This window comes from Balaenoptera physalus, assembly GCF_965194825.1.
Source record: "Balaenoptera physalus genome assembly, chromosome: 8".
In the NCBI taxonomy this organism is placed as follows: Eukaryota; Metazoa; Chordata; class Mammalia; order Artiodactyla; family Balaenopteridae; genus Balaenoptera; species Balaenoptera physalus.
In genome coordinates this window covers 81,957,869-81,981,369 of record NC_138887.1, presented here as the reverse complement: position 1 = coordinate 81,981,369, position 23,501 = coordinate 81,957,869, and the positions used below count along the sequence as shown (strand labels likewise).

The window sequence follows — 23,501 nt, the reverse complement described above, 5'->3', positions numbered from 1 at the left end:
ATGAAGTGAGAAGAGTCTGAAAGCAGTAAGACCAATGAGGAAACTACTCATTAGGAAAGAAAGTCTTGTTCACCCTAGTTAGATTCTAATTTGTTAAATGGAATCCACTAGTGAATAAGAACACCATCCTGGGACTTCCCTGGTGGCGCAGTGGTTAAGAATCCACCTGCCAATGCAGGGGACACGGGTTCAAGCCCTGGTTTGGGAAGATCCCACATGCCGCAGAGCAACTAAGCCCGTGCGCCATAACTACTGAGCCTGTGTTCTAGAGCCCGTGCGCCCAAGCGCCTTAGGGCCTGTGTGCCGCAACTACTGAGCCCCCGTGCTGCAACTACTTAAGTTCACGTGCCTACAGCCCATGCTCTGCAACAAGCCACCGCAATGAGAAGCCCGCGCACCACAACAAAGAGTAGCCCCCACTTGCCGCAATTAGAAAAAGCCTGCATACAGCGACCAAGACCCAACACAGCCATAAATAAATAAACAAACAAACAAACAACAAACAGCATCCATCCTTCAATTAAAAAGCAACGGCATCTCCCAGCCCTATCCAGAAACCTTCAACACAGTTTTAAATAAAAGATGTCTCCATCAAACATAAAACTTCTTCTTCCCTTGCTCCTGGCTAGTACTAATGATGGTGCATTTATCTCATAATAACACACTGTATGTGCATGTTTTTGGTATTACTTCTGCAGTTCCTCCATGTTCACCAAATATTTAACTTTCAAAAAGATAGGGGCTACAACTTTTCAGCCAGTCTACAATTATTCGAAAATTTCAAAAAAGTAAAAAAAAAAAAAAAAAGGAACTACATCTATATAATTATCTTTTTAACAGCACAGCACCATGGTCAAACACAAACAAGTATTTTTGGTTTGCCAGGTAAATTATTCTAGTTATCTTTAAGGCTCACAGTTGAATTAATCACCTGGTTAAGTAACTCCTACTTTTCTGTATTAGATCAATTTTGATATTCTAATACAAAACACAAGACAGGACTGACTACAGTTCTATCTAAGATCACTAATTTAATCCTTTCATGCCAAGTTCTCATGTCTACTCAATTTGCCCTTCTCAGTAATCAGAAAACAGACTACAAGTTGTACTCAGAGCAACTGTGGTTTTGCAAATTATACAATGAATACATATTTTGGTTTTCATGGTTTTCTATTTGCACATTATTTTATACATCCATAAAACAGGAATCATTTCTACTTAATTTCCTTTTCACTCAGCATGTTAGAATATATTGTACAGAATATAGCTGGGAATTAGAAATGGAAATCTAACCCAATACTTAACAGATAGCAGACCTTCAGTAAAGAAATGAACCAGGGGCTTCCCTGGTAGCGCAGTGGTTAGGAATCCGCCTGCCAATGCAGGGGACATGGGTTTGAGCCCTGGTCCGGGAAGATCCCACATGCTGTGGAGCAACTAAGCCCCTGTGCCACAACTATTGAGCCTGTGCTCTAGAGCCCGTTAGTCACAACTGCTGAGCCCGCGTGCCGCAACTACTGAAACCCGCGCGCCTACAGCCCATGCTCCGCAACAAAGAGAAGCCACCGCAATGAGAAGCCCGCGCACCACAAAGAAGAGTAGCCCCCACTTACCGCAACTAGAGAAAGCCCGTGCGCAGCAACGAAGACCCAACGCAGCCAAAAATCAATTAATTAATTAATTAATTTTTTTAAAAGAAATGAACCAGGAAATAAAGACTGAGCAGCTAAAACACAAAGATTTGTAACAGCAAACTGGATAGCTACAAACTTCAAGGACAGAAGAAGGTAGGTACATCCATGAGAGGAGAAAAATGTGAAAAACTATGTATAATTTAAAAACAAAAACGACTCTCATACTGCATTATTTAACAGCTCCATATTATAAGTCACAGCACAAAACCAAATATTCCTGATAGTGCCTTTAACAAGTTCAGTATATTCAAATGAAAGTAGGGAAGCTAACTAGATTATACATAACAAAAATCTCTCTCCAATAATATAAGAAATATAAATTAAAAACAAATTTAAGATACTAAACTAACAAATGACCTGGGAAAATAACTAGGGAAAGCAGAAGAGGTTTAAAGATACTTCTTAAGTCGGGAATAAAGACACAGACCTACTAGAGAATGGACTTGAGGATATGGGGAGGGGGAAGGGTAAGCTGGGACGAAGTGAGAGAGTGGCATGGACATATATACACTACCAAATGTAAAATAGATAGCTAGTGGGAAGCAGCCGCATAGCACAGGGAGATCAGCTCGGTGGTCTGTGACCACCTAGAGGGGTGGGATAGGGAGGGTGGGAGGGAGGGAGACGCAAGAGGGAAGAGATATGGGAACATACGTATATGTATAACTGATTCACTTTGTTATAAAGCAGAAACTAACACACCATTGTAAAGCAATTATACTCCAATAAAGATGTTAAAAAAAAAAAAAGAAAGAAACAACCTTCTGAAAATCCAATGGTGCTGCATTAATCACCAGAGAAGATGGGTATTGCCTGGAGTGCGATTACCATGATCATAAAGTAGAACTGACTTCAACAACATTATAAATGAATAAATATTATGTATATGTGCAAAAAAAAAAAGATACTTCTTAAAATACTATTTATAGGGGCTTCCCTGGTGGCACAGTGGTTAAGAATCTGCCTGCCAATGCAGGGCACACGGGTTCGATCCCTGGTCCGAGAAGATCCCACATGCCGCAGAGCCACTAAGCCTGTGTGCCACAACTACTGAGCCTGCGCACTAGAGCCCCTGGGCCACGACTACTGAAGCCCACACACCTAGAGCCTGTGCGCCACCACAAGAGAAGCCACCGCAATGAGAAGCCTGTGCATCACAACAAAGAGTAGCCCCCACTCACCGCAACTAGAGAAAGCCCATGCACACAACAAAGACCCAACACAGCCAAAAATAAATAAAATAAACTAAAAAATAAATAAAATAAAATACTTTATAATTCTAAAATACTGAAACTACTAAATGTCTCAAAATAACAAAATGGCTAGATAATTAGGATATCAACATTGGAACACCATATACATACTTAAAATAACCTATAGATGAATACACCAAAAAATATTATTAAATATTAAGTGAATAATACCTTGCTTTTGTATAAAATTTAACAGTTTACAGAGTACTTTTACATATATTACCTCATAATATATAATTCACGTCAGAGGTTATCAACCCTGGCTGTTCATCAGAATTACCTAAAATACTTAAAATGCATATTTCTGAGCCCCACCACACACCTAGTGAATTAATGAGCCTCCAAGTGTATTAAGCATTGGAAGTGTTTCCAATGCCTAACCAGTGTTAAGAACCACTAACCACAAATATACCACTAATTACAATGATTAAAAAAAAATGTAATTAAGAAAACACAAATCAAACTTCAGCGATTGAAATAATTTAATGGCTTTTTTTCCCACCTGGTTTATCTGTTTAGTTGTAAAAGGAACTAAGTATATCTATTAAACTTTTTAAAATTAAAAACGGTTTAAAATGTTGATGCTTGAAAGTATACTAGTTACTGAAAAAATTTTCCTTGTACAGACCCCAGAATGCTACATGTAACAAGTGAGGGGGTACCCTAGTTATTTTAATAGTATAAACAGAAAGCACCAAGATAAAATTGCTATGAAGATTTGCCTCCTCTTATACAAATAATTATCTCACTCAAAATATTTCTAGTATTCTCTAAAACTGATTGACAATATATACCAAAATCTTCCTCAAGAAAGAAAGAACTCTATTAGTCTGAATGGACAATTTGTATAAGGATACAAAACGCCACTCATATAAAGAAACATTAGCAAGAAAGTTTGAAACAGCTACTGCTTTGTAATGTACCAGTAAAAAATTTTTAACAACTAAACATTTTAGTACTACTCAAGAAATTGGCAGGACTTCCCTGGTGGCACAGTGGTTAAGAATCCGCCTGCCAATGCAGGGGACATGGGTTCGAGCCCTGGTCCGGGAAGATCCCACATGCTGCAGAACAACTAAGCCCGTGTGCCACAACTACTGAGCCTGCGTTCTGGAGCCTGAGAGCCACAACAACTGAAGCCCACGCGCCTGGAGCCCGTGCTCCGCAACGAGAGAAGCCACCGCAATGAGAAGCCCACGCAACGCCACAAAGAGTAGCCCCCGCTCGCCGCAACTAGAGACAGCCCGCATGCAACGAAGACCCAACACAGCCAAAATAAATAAATAAATAAGTTTATTTATTTTAAAAAAAAGAAAGAAATTGGTCACCTCAGTCTGTCTAACTGTGAACACATAAATTTCACACAAATCACTTTATTTCAATTTCCTTCAACTCTACTCACCAAACCAAAAATACCAAGTCTTAAAAAAACAGTACCAACAAATTTACTGACCAAACTAGAGTACAGCTTTTGTTCAATACAGCAGATTCAATTACTAAACATAAAAATTCAAAGCACAAATGAATAAATTTACAAAAACTTTAAAATGCTTATTTTCCATCCTAGCTGTCTCTCCTAGTATTGAGACTCTACCAGACATGTTCACTTACCTGTCCTGCAGGCCTCTTGATTTCATGTTTTAAATTACCTCTTTCAAGAAATGATATCTACTCACCACCCATTCACTCAAGCCAGAAAGCTCAGATACTATGGATTCATTACTCACTACCTACATCTCCTCACGTACTACTTAACCTCACAACCACCTCCTACACTTCATACCTTTTGCCACTGCCCTAGTTCTGTCCTTTAGCTTTTAGTCCTAGGGCTGCTAAGTTAACCACCCTCCATTGGATAGCCCCACCTTGGTACTTTATCTATCCCTACTGGAATTATCACAATGCTCATAGTTACCACTCTTCTTTTAAAATCCTTCAATAAAGATTTTTTAAAATCCTCAGCACAGCACACCAGATCTATACTTATCTCTCTAGCCTCATAACCTACACTACTACCATGATTTCTCAGCCTAGAATAAGTATCCTTCCTCTTCCTCTGCCTAATCATTCTTACCCATCTTTGAAGATTCACTTTTTTCTAGTTTGGAAAAGGTATCCCACTCTGTACTTCCACTGTACATTCTACATACCTTTAAATCATACCACAAATGATTTACTAAGAAATGTCAGGTTGGGAATACAGAAGTGAACAAAATACAGTCCTTGACTTTAAGAAACTTACAATGGAGGCAGAAAAGTAACTGCCATTTAGTTTGATAACTTTTTTTAAGCTAACATCTTGAGTGTTTGTTATATGCCGGGCTAAGAACTTGACATGTATTTTCTCATTTAATTCTCCAATAACTTTATGATCCCCACTTTACAGAGAAGGAAAGAGAAAAGCTGTTATTTGTCCAAGGTTCAGTTAAGCTTTAAAGATGTGAATCCAGGTCTAAGTCCAGAACCTAAGCTCTCAATTACAATGACTTCTGTTTCTAAAGTCACAGCATTTAACTCAGCTTCCCCAGTGTCCAGCATACAGCAGGCACAAGATATATATTTGTTAAATAAATGAACTTGAGTCTTGAAATCCCAGCTGGTAATGACTTAACATCAATACTACCACTTTAACTGATAATGTCTTGCATCAAAGAGTTCAAAAGCTCTGAGATGCTAACACATGTGAAATGATCAATGTCCCAGGTTACTCATCATGTCAAGGTTTATAATAACAAAGTATTGGAAATAAATGTCTATCAGAAGGGGACATGTTAAATAAATTATAGCCTATCCATATTATGGACCTATGCAGCTATATAATAAGAATACTCTTCATGTACCAATATGAAATAATCTAAGATATACTAAGCAGAAAAAATTAAAAGGTGAGAAAGAACGTGTATCTGATGCTATCATGGGTGGGGGCAGGAGGGATATATGGTTGTTGTTTGTATGTACAAAAATCACTCTTCACATTTCAAATCTTTCACAATGAAGAAGTTAGGGGGAGAAAACTTTAAAAAGCTACCCAGAAAAACCAATCTAATTGAGTCAACTGTAGATGGATTATATCTCAATAAAGCTGTTTAAAAAAAAAAAACTAATCTATAGATACTAGAAATCAGATCAGTAGATACCTGGAGCATTAGGAGGATAACTGTACAGGGACACAAGGAACTCTGGAGTGACGTAAATGTTCTGTGTCTTGTTTGAAATAAAAGCTACAAGGTGTATATATTTGTCAAAATTCATTGAACACTTAAAATCTGTGCATTTTACCATGTTTGCTGACCTTATGTAATTATCTGTCATCAATCTGCCAGAACATAATCACAGTATCTGAAGATTAAAGAAAACATGATTTAAAAAAAAACCTGTGCATTTTATTGTATGAAAGCTATATCTCAATAAAGTTACTTAATAATTTGGAAAGCATTTAGAAATGCAGAGTCCTGGGCCCCTCTCAGTGGCTATGAATCACTGGGTCTGTGGTGAGAACCAGTTAATCTGCATTTCTAACAAGAGGTCCTGGATGACCCCCATGCATGAGGTTCATCAGTTTTATCTTGGAAAATACTGACCTACCATAATGTTGTATATCCAGTAATTACCGATCATGTTTTGCAAAAATTCATGAATTAAATGATAAATTTACACAAACACACAAGCTACCTAGGTGATTCTGATTCCCAAGTTTGAGAAATACTAAGTTTTAAGTGGTAGGAGTTCTAGGAGGAAAAATTATAGACTAGATGGTTAAGAAAGACTTCTTTTCTTCTCCATCTGCTACAATCCTTCAATGGTCCTCCATCACCCAGTGTGATGGTTCCCAATCCGGCCACCCCAGGTGACATTTGGCAATGTCTGCAGACATTTTTTTCAGTGTCACCACTGGGTAGGGGGAGTGCTACTGGCATCCAGTGCTACTGGCATCCAGGGATGCCGATAAACATTGTACAATGCACAAGACAGCCCCTCAAAGAATTCTAAAACTCCAAACTGCACTAGTGCCCAGTTTGAGAAACCGTGACCTGGGCCTCACCTCAAATGAAGCTACCAAAAGTACTTGGTTGTGGCGCCAGAGGTAAACAAAACAACAGAATTAACATATTACATCTTCAGGAAAGTCAATTTTTACTTCCAGATTGGTGGGGAAGAAAGAGTGGGGATCATCTTTATATTGTATATAAGTCAAACAAATATAGATAAAATGCAAATGTCACATGATTACCTAAAATAAATGTCACATGAATACCTAAGATAAACTTCAAAATAATGTAAGCAGGATCAGGCTTTACTCCCCAACCTTAGGGGATCTTTATGTACCCCTTCTCAGTCTTCAAGTACTTCTGAAGTTAAAAAACATTTGCTTAAAATAAAGTACATAAACTTTAGCATGACAGGCAAGACCTCATCTTTAAGCTACTCCCACTAAGACTTTTAGTGCTATTTGTTACTGCAGCATGGTCTAACCCAGTGCTATTCAAAGTGTGGTCTGTGCACCGGGGAGCCAGTCTGATCGTTTACTGGTTTACACCAGAGAAGTACAAAAATAGAGAGCATAGAAATGGAAATTTTTATACCAGAATAATTTTATGTCTATTGGATCTTTAAAAATTGGGGCTTTTATTTTTGCCTTTTTAATTCCATCTTCATTACTAAAAAATTTGCAGTAATTTCTATTTTACAATTGTGTCAGTCAACAGTGAATTGGAAATTTAAAAAAAGAAGAAAAAAGGTCCTTCATCAGTTTGAGAAGCATTAACCTAACCTATCCTGACTGATACATCTAGTAAGTGGCAAAACCAGGATTTGACCTCATGTCTGTCTGACACCAAAGTACTTTTTCTTAGTCATTACACTATATTTCTGTTATTATTAATACTTTGAATTCAAACCCCTATGTGTAATCCCTACCTCTGCAGAGCTAGACTGCACAAGGTATGAATCACAAGGACCTTTTGTGTGTCTCACCTAAGGCCTTCAACACTGAACGCAAACCAAGCTGCCTTCTTGGCCCCTTTTCCCCAGGCTCTTGCTCAAAATTTGGCTCTCTTGATGTTCAACGATGCAAAAGGACAAGACAAAAAAATTTTTTTTCTCCTCGAGGTCAAGAGCAGAGACATAATATTTAATGACATATTTAACGACATAATACTATCAACCCTGCTTTCTATATGACTTTGGGAGATGACCTCCGCTCAAGGAGAAGTAGGCTCCAGATTCTCTAACCACACTAGCTACATAAAGTATAGAATAAATTAATCAAAAATAAGAAAATGCCACATAGACTTAACAGCATTTAGCTTTGCCTCCTCACACTAAGACCTCCAACCTCTACCATAAAGTTTAAAGACATTTGACCTGACCCATCCATACTGCACATCCCCCAAGTGTTTTTACAAACCTTTTTGATCACAATTCTTAATTTCAAAAAAATGTTATATCCCCAGCTCAATACACAATACTTATAAAACAAAATTTATCCCCCCCCCAAATTTTTACCGAGTGCAATGTACTGCTATTTTTTAATTTCTTTCCTACTTTTTAAAAACTATTGGAAGAAATCCACAAAATTGATTTCAAGACCCACTAATAGGTCTCAGCCTGCAGTTTGCAAGACACTGCTGTAGAGACCAACAGTCTACATTTAACAGTATGCTCTCATCTGGCAAGCCTAACCCATAATCACGCTACCTTAAAATTCTACTCCTCAAAAACACATTTTTTTCTACATCAGTTTCATTGTACAATAAACCTTATGTCATTTACAGTCCAAACTTTGTACAGAAAAATACAAAAGTTAGTTTTGTCTCAAAATTTAGTAAAATGCATAAATGTTAAAGTTAAAATAAAAATGTTCAACCTCTAATCAAAAACTGAAGACAGCTTATTAGTTCAAAATGTGAAAAATGTTCACAGCTGGTAATTTAATTAGATAACAATACTCTATTGGCAAATCCCAGAATAGAGTCTATGGTGAATATGCATACCATCAATTTACAAGTCTGAAACCAACTTGCTCTACCACTATCTTCACTCCAACTGGTCTACTCATCCGACAACTCCCCATTACTGAGAACTGGAAATCTAACTCTTTCTCGTGTGTGTGTGTGTGTGTGTGTGTGTGTGTGTGTGTGTGTGTGTGTTGTCGTTTTTCATTCTCGACAATTGCTCTAAGGTCTGCCAGGGGGCCTACCTTGTCTCACACCAGCTCAGAAGTCCTGTCATGTACTTATTTAAGATTATTTCTATGGGAAAATACACAAATCCAAAGAATCAATTTCATAACAAACTTCTGAAACATAATCTACAGGTAACTGATATGTATTCGATACATAATTTACCTTTCAGGTAGTTATGTATCGAATACCTTATCTCCAAATCAAAACCAGAAACCAAACATTTCTTAATTTCCACAATTATAATATTCTTTCTGTAAATTAAAATCTACTTGACATAAACACAAAATAAATTTCTCAGTTATGAACTTCAATTGTGAGCCTAAGAGCGCATGTGATATTTTTAATAACTGTATTGAGAAGACCTGGCTCCATCATGTTGTCCCAACACAGAAGGACACAATGCTACCATACAAACCATCTATGTAGCTTCCACATTTATTTCATAGCTCCAGTCAACCCAATCTCCTCTAGCCCCACCCACTGAACAGCTGGGTGGGATGAAAGATTGTTTCCTAACCGCCCCCCAACGCCGTGCTCCTTCCCCTGCTATTGGAGGAATAAGGGATCCAAGCAGCATTTAACTAGCTTCTTAATTGTTTATATCCTGCTAAGGCACTATCCTTTAGTCTATCAGGATTTCATAAAGTTCATCCGTACCTGTACACTTAATGCCTAAAAAGTTTCTTCCTCAACTTGCTTATAAACTTGGGGGGTGGGGGGCTGACCATGCTCATCACCTGCATGTACATAAATACGTAAAACGAGTAAAATTCTTTTGAGTCTAGATTATCTGCTCATTTAGATTATCAAGGGCACCAAGGAAGATATCCTTCCATTTCATCAAAATAACAATGCGAAAAGAAATCGTAAAGTTGAACTATAACAATATAAGTCGCAAGAGTAAATTATCTCGGTATCTAAGCAAACACCTGACCTTACAAGTTCTTTCCCTGCATTATAAAAACCCAGATTTGAAAAGTGTATTCTCAAAATGTAACTTAGCAAATGGAAATGTGTTAGAAAAATCTCAATTGCTTACTTCCTACTATACACACAGTATGAAATGGAACTTGGGAGTGGAAAATGTGAATGAAATGGCCTTGTTCTTTTCCCAATACGTGGAGGAGGAAAGGAAATCAAAGAGCTTCTTAAGAGAGTAAATAAGAAAACAAAACTATTTTCAAAAATTAATTTCCTTAAACATCACCAGTCCGTATCTCCAACTCTCTCCCTTTTCCAGAGACCCTTCCCACCCCTTCCGCTCCTCGGGAGGGCGCCCTTCCTAAATGTTCTCTTTTCCCTTTTTCTTAAAAATTAAGCCCAAACCAGGCTCCTTATCCTCCTTGCTCAAGCCTTGCCCGCCATCCACCAGCCTTCGGGGCCGCGCCTGGGGAAAGGAAGCCCCAGAGGCGGGAAGGGGGAGCCAGGAGGCGACACAGTCGCTGGAGCCGCTGCAGCCGCCGCCTCCACCGCAGCTTCAGCCTGGTGCATCCTTCTTCCTCCCTCCCCGCCGCCGCCCTCCCGGGGCCGGCCCACACAGCACCCTCACCCGGGCGAGCATACACATCCCCACCCTCCTCGCCAGGCCCACTCCCCCACGAGAGGAGCTCCGCCGCGGGTTCTGCGGCCGCCGATGAGAGGAAGCAGGGCCGTGAAGCCGGCTGGCCCGGCGAAGGCGACCCCGCTCGGGTTGCTCGGGCCGCGGCGGCGGAGGCCGCGGCTCAGGTCTCGCGGCTCACGTCTCCCGGCTCCCCAGGCCCGCCCGCCGCAGCACAGGAAATGCCGCCGCCTCGGCTCTCCTCATATTCAATTCAAACTGTCACTGCCGCCGCCTCCCCTCCCCCCGGGCCCGCCGCCGCCGCCGCCGCCGCGCCCCGGGCCCGCCGTCGCCCCCACCCCACCTCCTTTCACCGCAGCCCCCCGCCTCGCCTCAGGGCGTTCCCCCCGCCAAGTCAGGGGGCCGCAGAGCCCCTCCGCGTCCCGAGCCGCCGACCCGAGTCGGGACGGCCCAAAGCTGAGACTCACCCATGGTGCTGCTGTTGACGCTCCTCTCCTCAGCAGCAGCGGATCTCGCACTGACCGACATCCCCTCCCCCCTCCGCGACAGCCCGGGCGCAGCGCAGCCCGCGGATTCTCCAAAGCCGCCTACGCCGATTCCGCGGCGTAGCCGCCCGGCGTCGCTGCTTCGCTTACGCAGGCGACTGCAGGCGGACTCCTCCACTGGCTCTCGCCCGACTCCTGCTCCCTCCTCCGCCCCTCCACCCCTCCGCCCCTCAGCCCCTCTGCCCCCTCAGTCGAGGCTTCCGGGCCGAGCGGAGGCTGGCTTCGATCTCGCGAGATTACTTCATCGCTGCCCCGCCGACTTGCTCGTTTTTCGAGCATGACTTCATTGGCGTCAGCGTTCCTTTGCTGCTCGGGTTTAGCTGCCATGTTAAAATTGGCGGCATTTGGCACCTCCGGGGTCATGGATAGTCAGGCCTCTGTGCGTGTTTCTTGAGCACTGCCTCTAAGGTTAACGCCTCACGTTTCTGGGTGAAAACCCTGGGGACGCTGAGAGGGAGTGGCCGGTGGGGTGCGAGGGTGTGGTTTTGCCCGAATCAAAGATGGCCGCCGTCGGTGCAGCCCCGCGCAATTTCACGTCAGGTTTTGGAGCTGGGGGAGCCTCCGGATTGCCCTCTGCGCCTCCTTACGAAATTGGCGTAAGGCGAAGAGGCCAGACTGGGGGGCTACGCTCTGGGCAGGGGCCGCGTCCACGCTTCCGCTCCTAGCTACTGACCTGGCGGCATTGTGAGTGTAAGTGGAGAGACACTTTGAGGCAGGTGTCTGTGCCCCCATTCCGTCCCCGTTTCCTCAGCTTCTTTGACTTTAGGAGTGAAAAGTGAGATTAGGCCCTGGTTGCCCCGACATTGCCCTCGCGCTGTCACTTTCCGGTGGCCTGGCACAGCCAGCAGGTCGGCTGCTGCAGCTTCCACTACGGATTCTCCACGGTCACACTCGTATTGATTGGCTCAGCCTGTTGGTTCCCGGTTCGGTCCTCCTGGCGCTCACACTCTAGTTGAGAAACTGAATGGACACACGTGAAACTATTGGGTATCAGTTAAAGAGTAATTAAGGGTTAAAATGTGTGGTCTTGTACTATTAATTAGCAGTGAATGTCGCTTGGTCGTTGGAGCCGTCCCCAAATATTTTCTAGTGAAAGTAGCCTCGTATTGCTCAGAACAACCCGTGATCTTTTGTACCTTTCATAAAAACTAATCGCTGTCTTCGTTTGTATTGTTCATGCACACGTATTATCTTTCCTGTTAAACTGCATGTTATGGAATATATACATATGTAGTTATGAGCCCGCACAAGAATGTTCATAGCAGCATTGCTTATATTAGTGAAACAATTTAAATGTCCACTTACGGGAGAATGGATGAACAAATTACATTATTGGACAAATTGACGTACACAAAATGCTAAAAGATGGAAATTAATGAACTAAAACTATTAGTAATATTAATTTAGAGTTCATTAACATAAATTGAGAAAAAAAGCAACTTACAGAAAGATGTATATGGTATACCATAAATAAATAAAAGTTTAAAAACAATAAACTGTGAGATCAAACTGTGAAAATCATGTAAGGAAATGATAAGATACCAAATTCAGAGTAGCGGTTAGTGCCAGAGAGGAGGAGAAGGGAATGTAACCGGGTTCACCTCATAGAATGTTTTATTTTCTACCAAAAATAATTTGCAGAAAATGTGGCAAAACCTTAAAGGTAGGTGGAGGATACATGGGTGTTAAATTGTAATTGTTGTCTGCACTCCTCTGTATACTTGAAAAGTTTCCAAGTAAATTTTTAATGGAAATTTAATCTAAGGAAACAGCTTATTTTGTGTCTTGATACTGTTTCTGAAGTCTCCATTGTTAGTAAATTTCTCATAAAGTGTGTTACAATTTGTCTGCTCAACCAATCATTGTGTTAAATTTCTGAAACTTCATAGGAACCCTTTACTTGGAAAATTTTGTTAAATTTCTTCTTTGAAGAAGGCAGTGCAGCAGAGAATTTAAATGTGTGGCCTCTGGAGTCAAACTGCCTGGATTCACATCCCACCTCTACCATTTTCTAGCCAAATGCCCAAGGACAACTTTCTTAACCTTTCTGTGATCCAGTTTCCTCATCTATAAATGGGAATAATACTTATCTAATGGAGTTTTTGTGAGAGTTAGATGTGCCCAGTCCATAGTATATGCTTAATAAATGTTACCTATGTACAGATTATTTTAAAATATAAAATTATTCTGAATACTATTATTGTTTAATAAAATCTAATAGTTTATAAAAAAGAAAATCTCTGCCTCCCATCTCTGTTGATATGTTTCCTTGAGGGGGATCTCTTAATGGACGTGAGAGAGGTGAATTTTGTTATTTTGCTCTCTGAAAATGGATAAATTCTTAATATAAATAATAAGTTCTTTGCCTGAGGTTTGTTCATATTGTCCTACAAATTCCATCCCACACAATAATAGCTTCACCACTTTCCACTGAAAATTAAATGGAGGGTTACAAGCAGTGAGATGATGACATCTTATGGAACTTCCTCCCTGAGGAGTTCTAATAGTCAATGATATTATACATAATGTGTGTGTGCTTGTGTGCATGCACCTGTGTATTATAAATTATATTGGGGGGGATGGAGAGAGAGAGAGAATTATTGTATTAGTTTCATGATCTCTACAGCATTGTCTACAGTATTATATTTGTAAATAAAATATAGTCTAGACCTTAACCTTCTGATTCAGAAATAGCTTTTTAAAAACAAAAAACTGACCTGAAATTCTGGATAGACTATGTGGATTGTTTTCACTACATATTTATAATGTCCAATCTTAAATGGGCCTTCAACTTTGCCAAGCAATGCTTGTTTCCCTAGTTAGCTCTCTTCCACAACAGCCGCTTCAGATTTTCTCCACTGTTTTCAAACCAACTCCCTCATTTATTCTCAGCAAAAGTTAGAATGCATCAGAGAGGAACTCCAACAACTTCCTGCCTCCACATTCATAAGCCTACCTGTATCTACACCCACCTTTCAGACATCACAATGGATCAGATGTCCCTCCCCCGCCCCCGCCCCCATCTGAGGCATATATTTCTACATGTTCTCTGTATTCCATCTCTTTGGCCTACTCTTTGGATTCTGTCTCTTCCTACCTTCCCAGGAACTTCACTCAATGGATTATTTATTTACTCAATAAATTTCTGGGTTCTGTCTCTATCACTCCACTGAAACTCTCAACAAGGATCACTAACAACCTTTTCGTTCAACCTAGTGGACACTTTTTAAAAAAATTTTGCTTGAACATTTGATACTAGTGACCTGCTGTATTTATATCCCTTGATTTGTGAAACCACACTTTCCTAGCTTTCCTCCTAGATCTCGGGCTTCTTTATTTTACCTTCTAGGACCTTTATCTTCTGTCTGTCACTTAAGTGTCCATGTACCTCAGAGTTGTATCCTATTCAGTTCATTCCTATCTCACTTTTTATACTCTCCTTTAGTGATCTCATTCAGTTCCATGGCTCAGTGACCATATATAGCCTGATAACTCCTAAGTATAAATTTCTAGTCCAGTTCTCTCTCCTTTCTATAAATCTACATACCTGACTGCCCTCAAAATGTATGTCTTGATGTTCTCAAAACAGTATATCCCAAATTAAACTTCTCATTTTCATTATATGTGCTTTTATGTTCCCAGTCTCTAAGTGGTATCATCATCAACCCAACTGCCTAAGCCAGAAATGTGGTTGTTAATACTCGGCCCCTCCCTCTCTCTCACCTCCTACAGCCATCAGAAAGTCCTGGCAGTTTTTCTTTCTCATATATCTCTAATTTCTGCATTTCTCTCCATCTCCATTACTACTATTCCAGCTAGGCCAATATTATCTCCTGCCTCAACTCTCTGCAACAGTCTTTCTGCCTGTCACCCTGTTCTACTCCAATTCATTCTTCACATTGTACCTAGAGTGAACTTTCTAAACTTTATGTCAGTCCCCTATATAAAGTCTTCAAATTATCCCTCAGGAAACTTATATGATAACATTTTCTTATTAATGGTCAATCTGCCATGCCTTGCTCTCTCTCTGAACTCTAGCAAGTCTTGCTTCTCCCTATGTCTGGGACACTTCACTCTCCTATTATACTTGCATTCCTTACCTGGCTTTCTCCTTTAAGTCTCATCATGTTCTCTAAAATCCTTCCTTGATGTCCCAAGATTGGGCAAGGTACCTACCCTCTTACACCCCACAGGATCTTGTATTTACTCCAGTGGTGGTACTGATAGCACAGTTTTGTAAATATTTGTCTCTTCCATTGGAATCTAAGCTCCTTAAGGCCAGGGACTTCTGTCTTGTTCATTTGTGTGTCCCCAACACCTAGCACAAGGTATGGTATTCATTACTTCATTCAGCAACTATTTCTTGAGTCACAACTGGATCCTAGACACTAGCTCAGTAGTTAATGTGTGGAATGGGGAACCCTTGAGGGAGGTAGGTCTCTGAGATGTGAGGGAATCCATGAGGTCAAAATTATTTTAATTATAATACTAAGACTTTGTCTTTTTTTTTTTTAACCTTTTTCATTTTCAGTCTCTCGTGAGCGTAATAGTGGAGTTTTCCAGAGACTACATGAAGTGTGTTAACTGCAGCAGAATGAATGTGAAAACACAAATAATCCAGTTGTCTAATATTAAGCCAGATATTAAAGGGATTTGCAAAAATGTAAAACAATGGCATGGCACTCTTCAAACTATTTTGTTGTTGTTTTGGAAGATATGGCTATTTTTCATACAAGTGTGTTATTTATGTTAACATTTAGTGGATTTATTGTTTTTTAATGAATAAATCATATTTTTAAACTTATCAGTTTTAATTTCTAATACAATAATATCAATGAATACATTCCACATAAACAAAAAGTCTTTGGGATCCTCAATAATTTGTAAGAATGTAAATAGGTCCTGAGCCCAAAAGTTTGAGAATTGCTGCACTAGCACATATTATGTGTGTTCAATGTAGATGTGTTAAATAATTAATGAATGTCAGTTTGCCAAAACTCTGGCACACAGCTGCTGAATGTTTCTTAAAGCTTCTCCCCAAATGCCCGGAATTAATATCTGAATAGGCAAAAAAATACCCAGGCTTATTATCTGAATATGCATAAGTGAAAGTATTTTTTAGGTGAATGTACTTTGTGAACTATGGAGTGTTATACGAATGCAATTGTTTTGGTAATTGTCTATGATAAATATGCTACGTTCTAGCTTTGGTAATAGAGCAGTACTACCTATCATAATCTGATAGTTGACAATAAGAATTTTTATAGCCAGTCATTTCACATCAATCAAATTTAATTGATATAACAATGTTGTGAAATAGATATTACCCTTATTTTTTAAACGAGGAAACCAATGTTCAGAGAAGTGAAGTGATTTACTTAAGGTCTCAGAATTTGTAAGAGCCTGAGACAAAGTTCAAATATCTCACACTTTTCAAATACACAAGACATCAGATGGAGAGATTTGTTCCTCTGTTTTCCTGAATCCTATTCTCATTTGCTAGACATTTAGTCTGGTGAAAGGGTAAGATGGGTTTTCATTTGTTTGTTTGTTTTTTACAATTTTCAGGTACTTCTTCCTTTAATGCAAGAAGAAAGACATGTGAATGGTATTAGGTCTATCCGAAGGTTTTCCTTAAGCACCAACTCAGAAAATGACAGTATAAGTGAGATGGCACTTCTTATAGAACAAGTTTGTCCTGTTTACTACATTGCCAAAACTTAGCAGACATAGTCAGGCTGGGTGGTAGGAGTGGAGCTTGAAATTTCAGATGTGTATTTTATGAAGTGGGTTAGGCAATCTGTAATATTTCTTTGTTTACAGTAATGTCCAAATATCAAAAAGCCCTTGAGTAGTTTTCTTTTCTCCTTTGAAGAACAGTAGAAGAGCATTAAGAAATGATATATAGGGCTTCCCTGGTGGCGCAGTGGTTAAGAATCCGCCTGCCAATGCAGGGGACACGGGTTTGAGCCCTGGTCCGGGAAGATCCCACATGCCGCGGAGCAACTAAGCCCGTGCACCACAACTACTGAGCCTGTGCTCTAGAGCCCGCGAGCCACAACTACTGAAGCCCATGCACCTAGAGCCGGTGCTCCGCAACAAGAGAAGCCACCGCAATGAGAAGCCCGCTGGCCGCAACTAGAGAAAGCCCGCGCACAGCAACAAAGACCCAATGCAACCAAAAATAAATAATAAATGAATTAATTTTTTTTAAAAAATGATATGTAAAATAAAGTCATTAACTAACTAAAACTTTTTTCTTGTGAAAATGACATAACTTATTCACAAAAGCTGAAGCTAATTTAGTTTCATATTATTAATGAATATGGGAGTATATTTTGTTCAATTCAGATTTTGAATATGAAACCTCATAATTCAAGATATTCCCCAAAAGAAATATTCTACCACCCACAAAATCTGTTTTAAGTGTAATGAAATACAAACACAGGGAATCAAGGTAAGTATGGTTTAAATATTTTTGTATTTAAAATTTAAATATTTGAAAACTAATAGTGCATTCTAGTGTTAAATTCACGATCAAATAGCATAGTTATCAGAGAAAAGTTCTGTTGAGATCAAAGAATTTAACTAAAATAATTGACAGTGTTATGTTTTACAAATGAAAGGGAATAGATATTGACATGCCCTTTTATAGATTAAGAATCTATACGGTACAGGATGTCAAGTGACACTTGCAAGGTTATACAACGGGTGAACAGAAATTAGAAAAAATAAAGCCTCATACTTCCTCTTCCTTTGTAAAGATCAAACTTTACCCCACAGAGGAAGAGAGGCCAAAAGACACAGCAGTAATAACAAAACAAAAAAATAAAATAAAATGAGAGACCCATGCAACTTGAGGACCAGAGATTTAAACAAACGGCAAATAGCTCTCATTCTTAAATTCTTTACCTTAGAAGGAGGAGTTTTTCTTTTTCCCACCAGCCAAGGAGGGAGTGGGGGAGAAAGCAGCACAGAAATAGGATGTCTGAATCCAGACTTCCCCGGGAGGCCTCATTTATCTCAATTTAACACTGGAGCCTCAAAGAATTTTCAAATTCCAGGGCTCTCCTGGAAACTTACTCCTAATGCAGATGAGAGTCCCACTTTCCTCTGAGGACTCCATGTCCCTGGTAATAAGATTGGCAGCACAGTTGCCTCTGGGATTGAGGGAATAGAGGAGGTCATTTACCTTGAGGTTTCCTTGCCAGTCATCACCTTGTTGTGAGCCATCCAATCTGATTACATGGTAGAAATACCACTGAGCACAATATTGGAGAAAAATCCAAAGTACATTTTAAAAAATCTATTGTAAGCGGAAAATGCCATTGTTGCCAACTCCGTTTGGCATTTCCTACCACTGAATAATAAACTCACTGAAATAGGAAATAGGGACACATGGTTTTATGGGAAACCAGCTGCCTTCAACAACCAGACTTAATATATTGACTTTGGCAATGACTGAATGCCTCCTGCTATATGAGGTTTGTGAAAGTGAATTGAGTTGTACTTAAGTTTGTGTAGATGGAACGTGTTACATTAGAACAAGGCTGTCACTTTAAGCAATAGGAACTTACCCTCTCAAAATCACTTTTCCTAGCAGACCTCTGAGTGAGTGACTAGTTCCTGAAGGTGGACCTCATAGATCTCATATCCAGGAAAACAGGAAATTCAGAGAGGAAGCAAATGCCTGTGCCAGACTAATGTGCTTGCTTTATGTGAAGCAATTGCACTGGATTACCATGAAGGTTTACTGGCGGAGGACAAATGCTTAGTAATAGTTAAAATACTGTGTCATTACTCCCTTTATGAGGCTCCCAACAACTTAAAGACTCTTTCTTGTACTATACCTTTAAGCATTTGACATTGATTAGAACCTATTTTAGAGAGATGCTTATGCGTCTGATAAAAAAATAAAAGATCACATGATAATGTTTGTGCTTGTTACCCGTGATGTGATCCATTTCATGGAAGGAATTGTGATTGAGATTTATTTATTTATTTACTTTTTAGCTGATACTCTTTTTCCTTGATTTGCTTCTAGAAATTTGGCAGTAAATGATAACACCTTGCCAGTCAATCACCATAAACAGATAAACACATTTTATGAAACAAAAATAATGGCCATCTTTAGTATCCAAAATGGTAGCAGCATAGCATTAAACACTAATGTTGAACTATAGGTATTTCCTCCTGGAATTTTTATTTCAAAAGGCTACATTTGTGTCTTAATAGAATTTAATATCTTAAGAATTGGAAGAAATCTTATAACTACATCAGCCACCAACAAATTCAAGAACTTCCTCAAATATTATTTTTTTCATGTTATGTATAAGGCCACGATACCAACTACTGAAACTATAAATGTTAGAATTTGCATTTAAATGAAGCAGATGTATTGCAGATGATATTATATCACTTTATAGCCCTATAGTTCACATATGGTGTGGGTGTAACTCTTTTCCTTTTACAGTTTACAACATACAAGTGAGCAAACTGTTCTGAAATCCTTGTTTCTGATAAAAGTGTTCATTTAATTGCTTATTATTTCAAAATATGTTTTCGGTTTGAGCTAAATGTCAGTGACATTTAGATGCTGTCAATGAGCATTAGACAATTAAAATGTTTTCTCTTGTAAAATTTAGCTGCTTTTACAAATCTATGAGCAAACATGACCATGAATTACTTTTGCTATTGAAACAGGAAGGAAGTGGGCAGGGCACAACCTTGAAAAAAATGACATAGGCATAGGACATGACAAAAACTGGTTAAAACCAACCTGGTCCAAGATGGCAGAATATCCGACTTCCAATGGACCTTGAGCCTTATCATACTCTCATTGTAATACATTAGCATGCTAAATGACAGTCCCTCCAATGCCATAACAGTTCTAAGGCTAACCATAAAAGGCCAAAAAGTGGGTGGTGGCCCAATTCCTGGAAATCTCCACCCCTTCCCTGAAATAATTGGAATAATCCTCCCACTAATTAGCCTATGAAATTACCCAGCCCATAAAACCTAACCACGCCATATTTCGGGGACTCTCACCTTCTGAGATGGCCCACACTCTGTCTGTGGAGGGTGTTTCTCTCTAAATAAATCCACTTCTTACCTATCAATTTGTCTCTCACTGAATTCTGTCTGCAACGAGACATCAAGAACCTCAAATTCACTGGGAACACTATGAGACTGCAGACCCTGAGGATAGACTAAAGCTTAGCTATCTTTTTATTTTGTGCAAACCTAGCATAATGCCTTGCACCTAGTAGACACCCCAAATTTTTTGGAAAATACCAAAATGTTTTAGAAATAATTGCATATGTTTATAGGGTTCATATGTGTCTTAGGAAACTGAATAGAGTAGAAAAAGCAACACCAAAAAAGGGCCAAAAAATGGAACCTGAGTATTGCAAATAGGAAGGATTATTATCTTCATATTTGTTCTTTAATTTATCCTCAGCTTCCATTACACACATACAAACACATTAAGAAAAAAGTCATGCAAAAAACAAAACCAAAAAACACTTTCCTACACAATTCCCCCCTCACCCCCGGATAGATTTATCTGTTTTGGTTTTTTTTTAACATCTCCATGAGATTTCTGTGTTTGTTTGCTTTTGCCATCGTCCTGACACTCAAATGAAAGGCTTAGTTGACACTTCTGTTAGCAAGGTTGCGCAGAGAGAAGAAGGTCCACCTTTACTTCTCTTGTTTCATCCTTGCTGCCTCTCACCCTTCTCTCTCCCTCCTGATCAGTTCAAAGTAGAGGCAGGCCTGACTCTTAGCCTCCTAAGATATATTACTACCCTGTTGGGGAAAAGTAAGCACAAGCTCCCCAAACTACGGTGCGGTGCGGTACATAAGCAACCAACGTGTACTCTGAAAAGAAAATGCAGAGAATGAAGAGATCATACAAGTATAACCCTTTTTTCAGTCACGGGCAGGTACTCTCCCTCTTCCTTTCCTTTTGTCTCTAGCACACAGCAGTCTCCAGCAAAGCAATCTCTCACTTTACAAGTAAAAGGAATTGCTGAAGGAAGAAAGAAATATTAGGAGACCTTGAGACCAATTATTCCATCTACTGTGGCTGTGTAATTCTGGGTGAGTCACTCTTCTTCAGGAAATTGAAAGAATGTCAAATATGCGAAAGTTACTGAGGACGGCTGCGAAAGTTACTGAGGATGGCTGCAGAGCAGAAAGTGGATCCTCGGGTAATTTCAAGTTTCCTCCCTACTTTCTCCCAGAAACACGCACATCAGATATAATGAAGGCTGAGGGGGAGGGGATGGTCAGGGAGAGGGAATGTGTTAAAATGCAGCCTCAAGGGGTGTGTGAACTCGACCTAGCCAATCAGTGGAAGAAATGTAAGTGAAATTATGTGGAAAAGATTTTCTTTGTTTCATAGTTCACATAATGAAAATGGAGGATAAGTCAATGGGAAAATACCTTAATATCTTCTTCCTGTTATTTTAATGCCATACCAGAATGAGGCACATCAAAAAAACAAATTGTTCACAAACATGCAAACATCTTTCAAATCCCCCAAGGGTCATAATAAACACCCCTTATTAAATAAACTGCAATGAGCAAGGAGGGTGAGGACAATAAAGGACAGAGAGAGCATGGGATGAAGAAAGCAGGGAACAAGTGGCCTGAACAGCTTGCTTATACCATATGGACCTCAGCTCAAAGCAGAAGGGCCACCAGGGCCTTGAGAAAAACCCCTCTGTATTAGTTTGCTCAGGCTGCCGTAATAAATACCACAGTCTGGGTAGTTTAAACAACAGAAATTTATTTTCTTATGGTTCTGAGGCTTGAAGCCTAAGATCAAGGTGGCTGCCTTCTCCAAAGGCCTCTCCCCTCGGCTTGCAGCTGAGTGCCTTCTCTCTGTGTCCTCACATGGTCTTTCCTCTGTGCATGCCCATCCCTGGTGTCTCTTTGTCCAAATTTCCTCTTCTGATAAGGATACCAGTCAGACTGGATTAGGGCCCACCCTAATGGCCTCATTTTAACTTAATCACCCCCTTTAAAGGCCCAAATACCGTCACACACTGAGGTACTTGGAATTAGGGCTTCAACATGAATTTTGAGGAGACATGATTCAGCCCATAACACTCTTCGTGCAAGCTGGCAGAGTCTAGTTAATATGTGTGTCCTGGGGCTTCCCTGGTGGTGCAATGGTTAAGAATCCGCCTGCCAATGCAGGGGACACGGGTTCGAGCCTTGGTCCAGGAAGATCCCACAAGCCGCAGAGCAACTAAGCCCGTGCACCACAACTACTGAGCCTGCGCTCTAGAGCCTGCGAGCCACAACTTCTGAAGCCCGTGTGCCTAGGGCCCGTGCTCCACAACAAGAGAAGCCACCGCAATGAGAAGCCCGCGCACCGCAACGAAGAGTAGCCCCCGCTCTCTGCAACTAGAGAAAGCCCACGCACAGCAACGAAGCCCCAACACAGCCAAAAATAAATAAAAATAAAATAAATTAAAAGAGCCTGTACCTATAGCTTAATATTTAAAAAAAAAAAATATATATATATATATATATATATATATGAGTGTGTGTGTATCCTTTGACTAGGCTATTCCTCTTCTAGAAATTTATCCTAGAAAAATAACTAGCATATATGCCAAAAAAATTTTCATAAGGATGTTTATTGCAACACTGGTTGAAACAGCAAAAAATAGTAAATAACATAATTGTCCATTTATAGGAGATTTGTATCATAAATTACAGTCTAACCCATACAGATAGAATACTGGGTTTGGAAAGATGTCCAAGATCTTATATCAAAAACTCAAGTAACAGAACACTGTGTATAGTATAAACTCATGTTTAGAAATTATATCATATATTTGTATAGGCCTAGAAAAAGGTCTGAAAAAATATATATCAAACTCTTAACAGTAGTTACCTCTAAGGTATGGAAGTAGGGCCTTCCACTTTTTATTTGTACACTTATATAATCTGAATTTTTGCAACAGATGTGTTTGCTTTTGTAATTAAATATGAAAGCATTAATGAGGAACATGGGGTAGACAGGTTTAAAGCCTATGAAGTTTGACAAACACTGTAAAAAAGTAACAAAAATGGCCTGTATTGAGCATCTACTATTTATTCATTCAACAAAAAAGTTTGAGTCCCTACGTCCCAGGCATTGTTAGGGACTTAACATATCATATATTACACCCAGTCCTCACAAAAACCTTCTTGAGGCAAGTTTTACCATTTTGATTTTATCATGGCAGAAATCAAGGCTCAGAGAGGTC

At 39.8% G+C, this 23,501-nt stretch overlaps 1 protein-coding gene and 1 long non-coding RNA gene across 3 annotated transcripts in view; one reads left to right on the top strand and one right to left on the bottom strand.

The window, feature by feature from the left end:
* The window catches only part of SEPTIN7 (septin 7), a gene marked incomplete at its 5' end in the record, with an annotated part of 112,003 nt that extends 100,785 nt beyond the window's left edge, over window positions 1–11,218 (bottom strand). Inside the window, one exon of the mRNA XM_082472011.1 lies at window positions 11,138–11,218. Coding sequence (XP_082328137.1) covers window positions 11,138–11,218 — 81 coding nt within the window. The remainder of the gene's footprint in view (window positions 1–11,137) is intronic.
* LOC309665570 overlaps window positions 1–21,406 on the top strand; it is a 47,967-nt gene extending 26,561 nt beyond the window's left edge. The window contains exons 2-3 of one of the 2 annotated variants that reach the window (XR_014266498.1): window positions 11,152–11,919; window positions 15,767–21,406. This is a non-coding gene — a long non-coding RNA (uncharacterized lncRNA). Of the gene's footprint in view, window positions 1–11,151; window positions 11,926–15,766 lie in introns of both variants that reach the window. The other variant, XR_014266499.1, reaches the window with a different exon arrangement.
* Window positions 21,407–23,501: the final 2,095 nt, after the last annotated feature.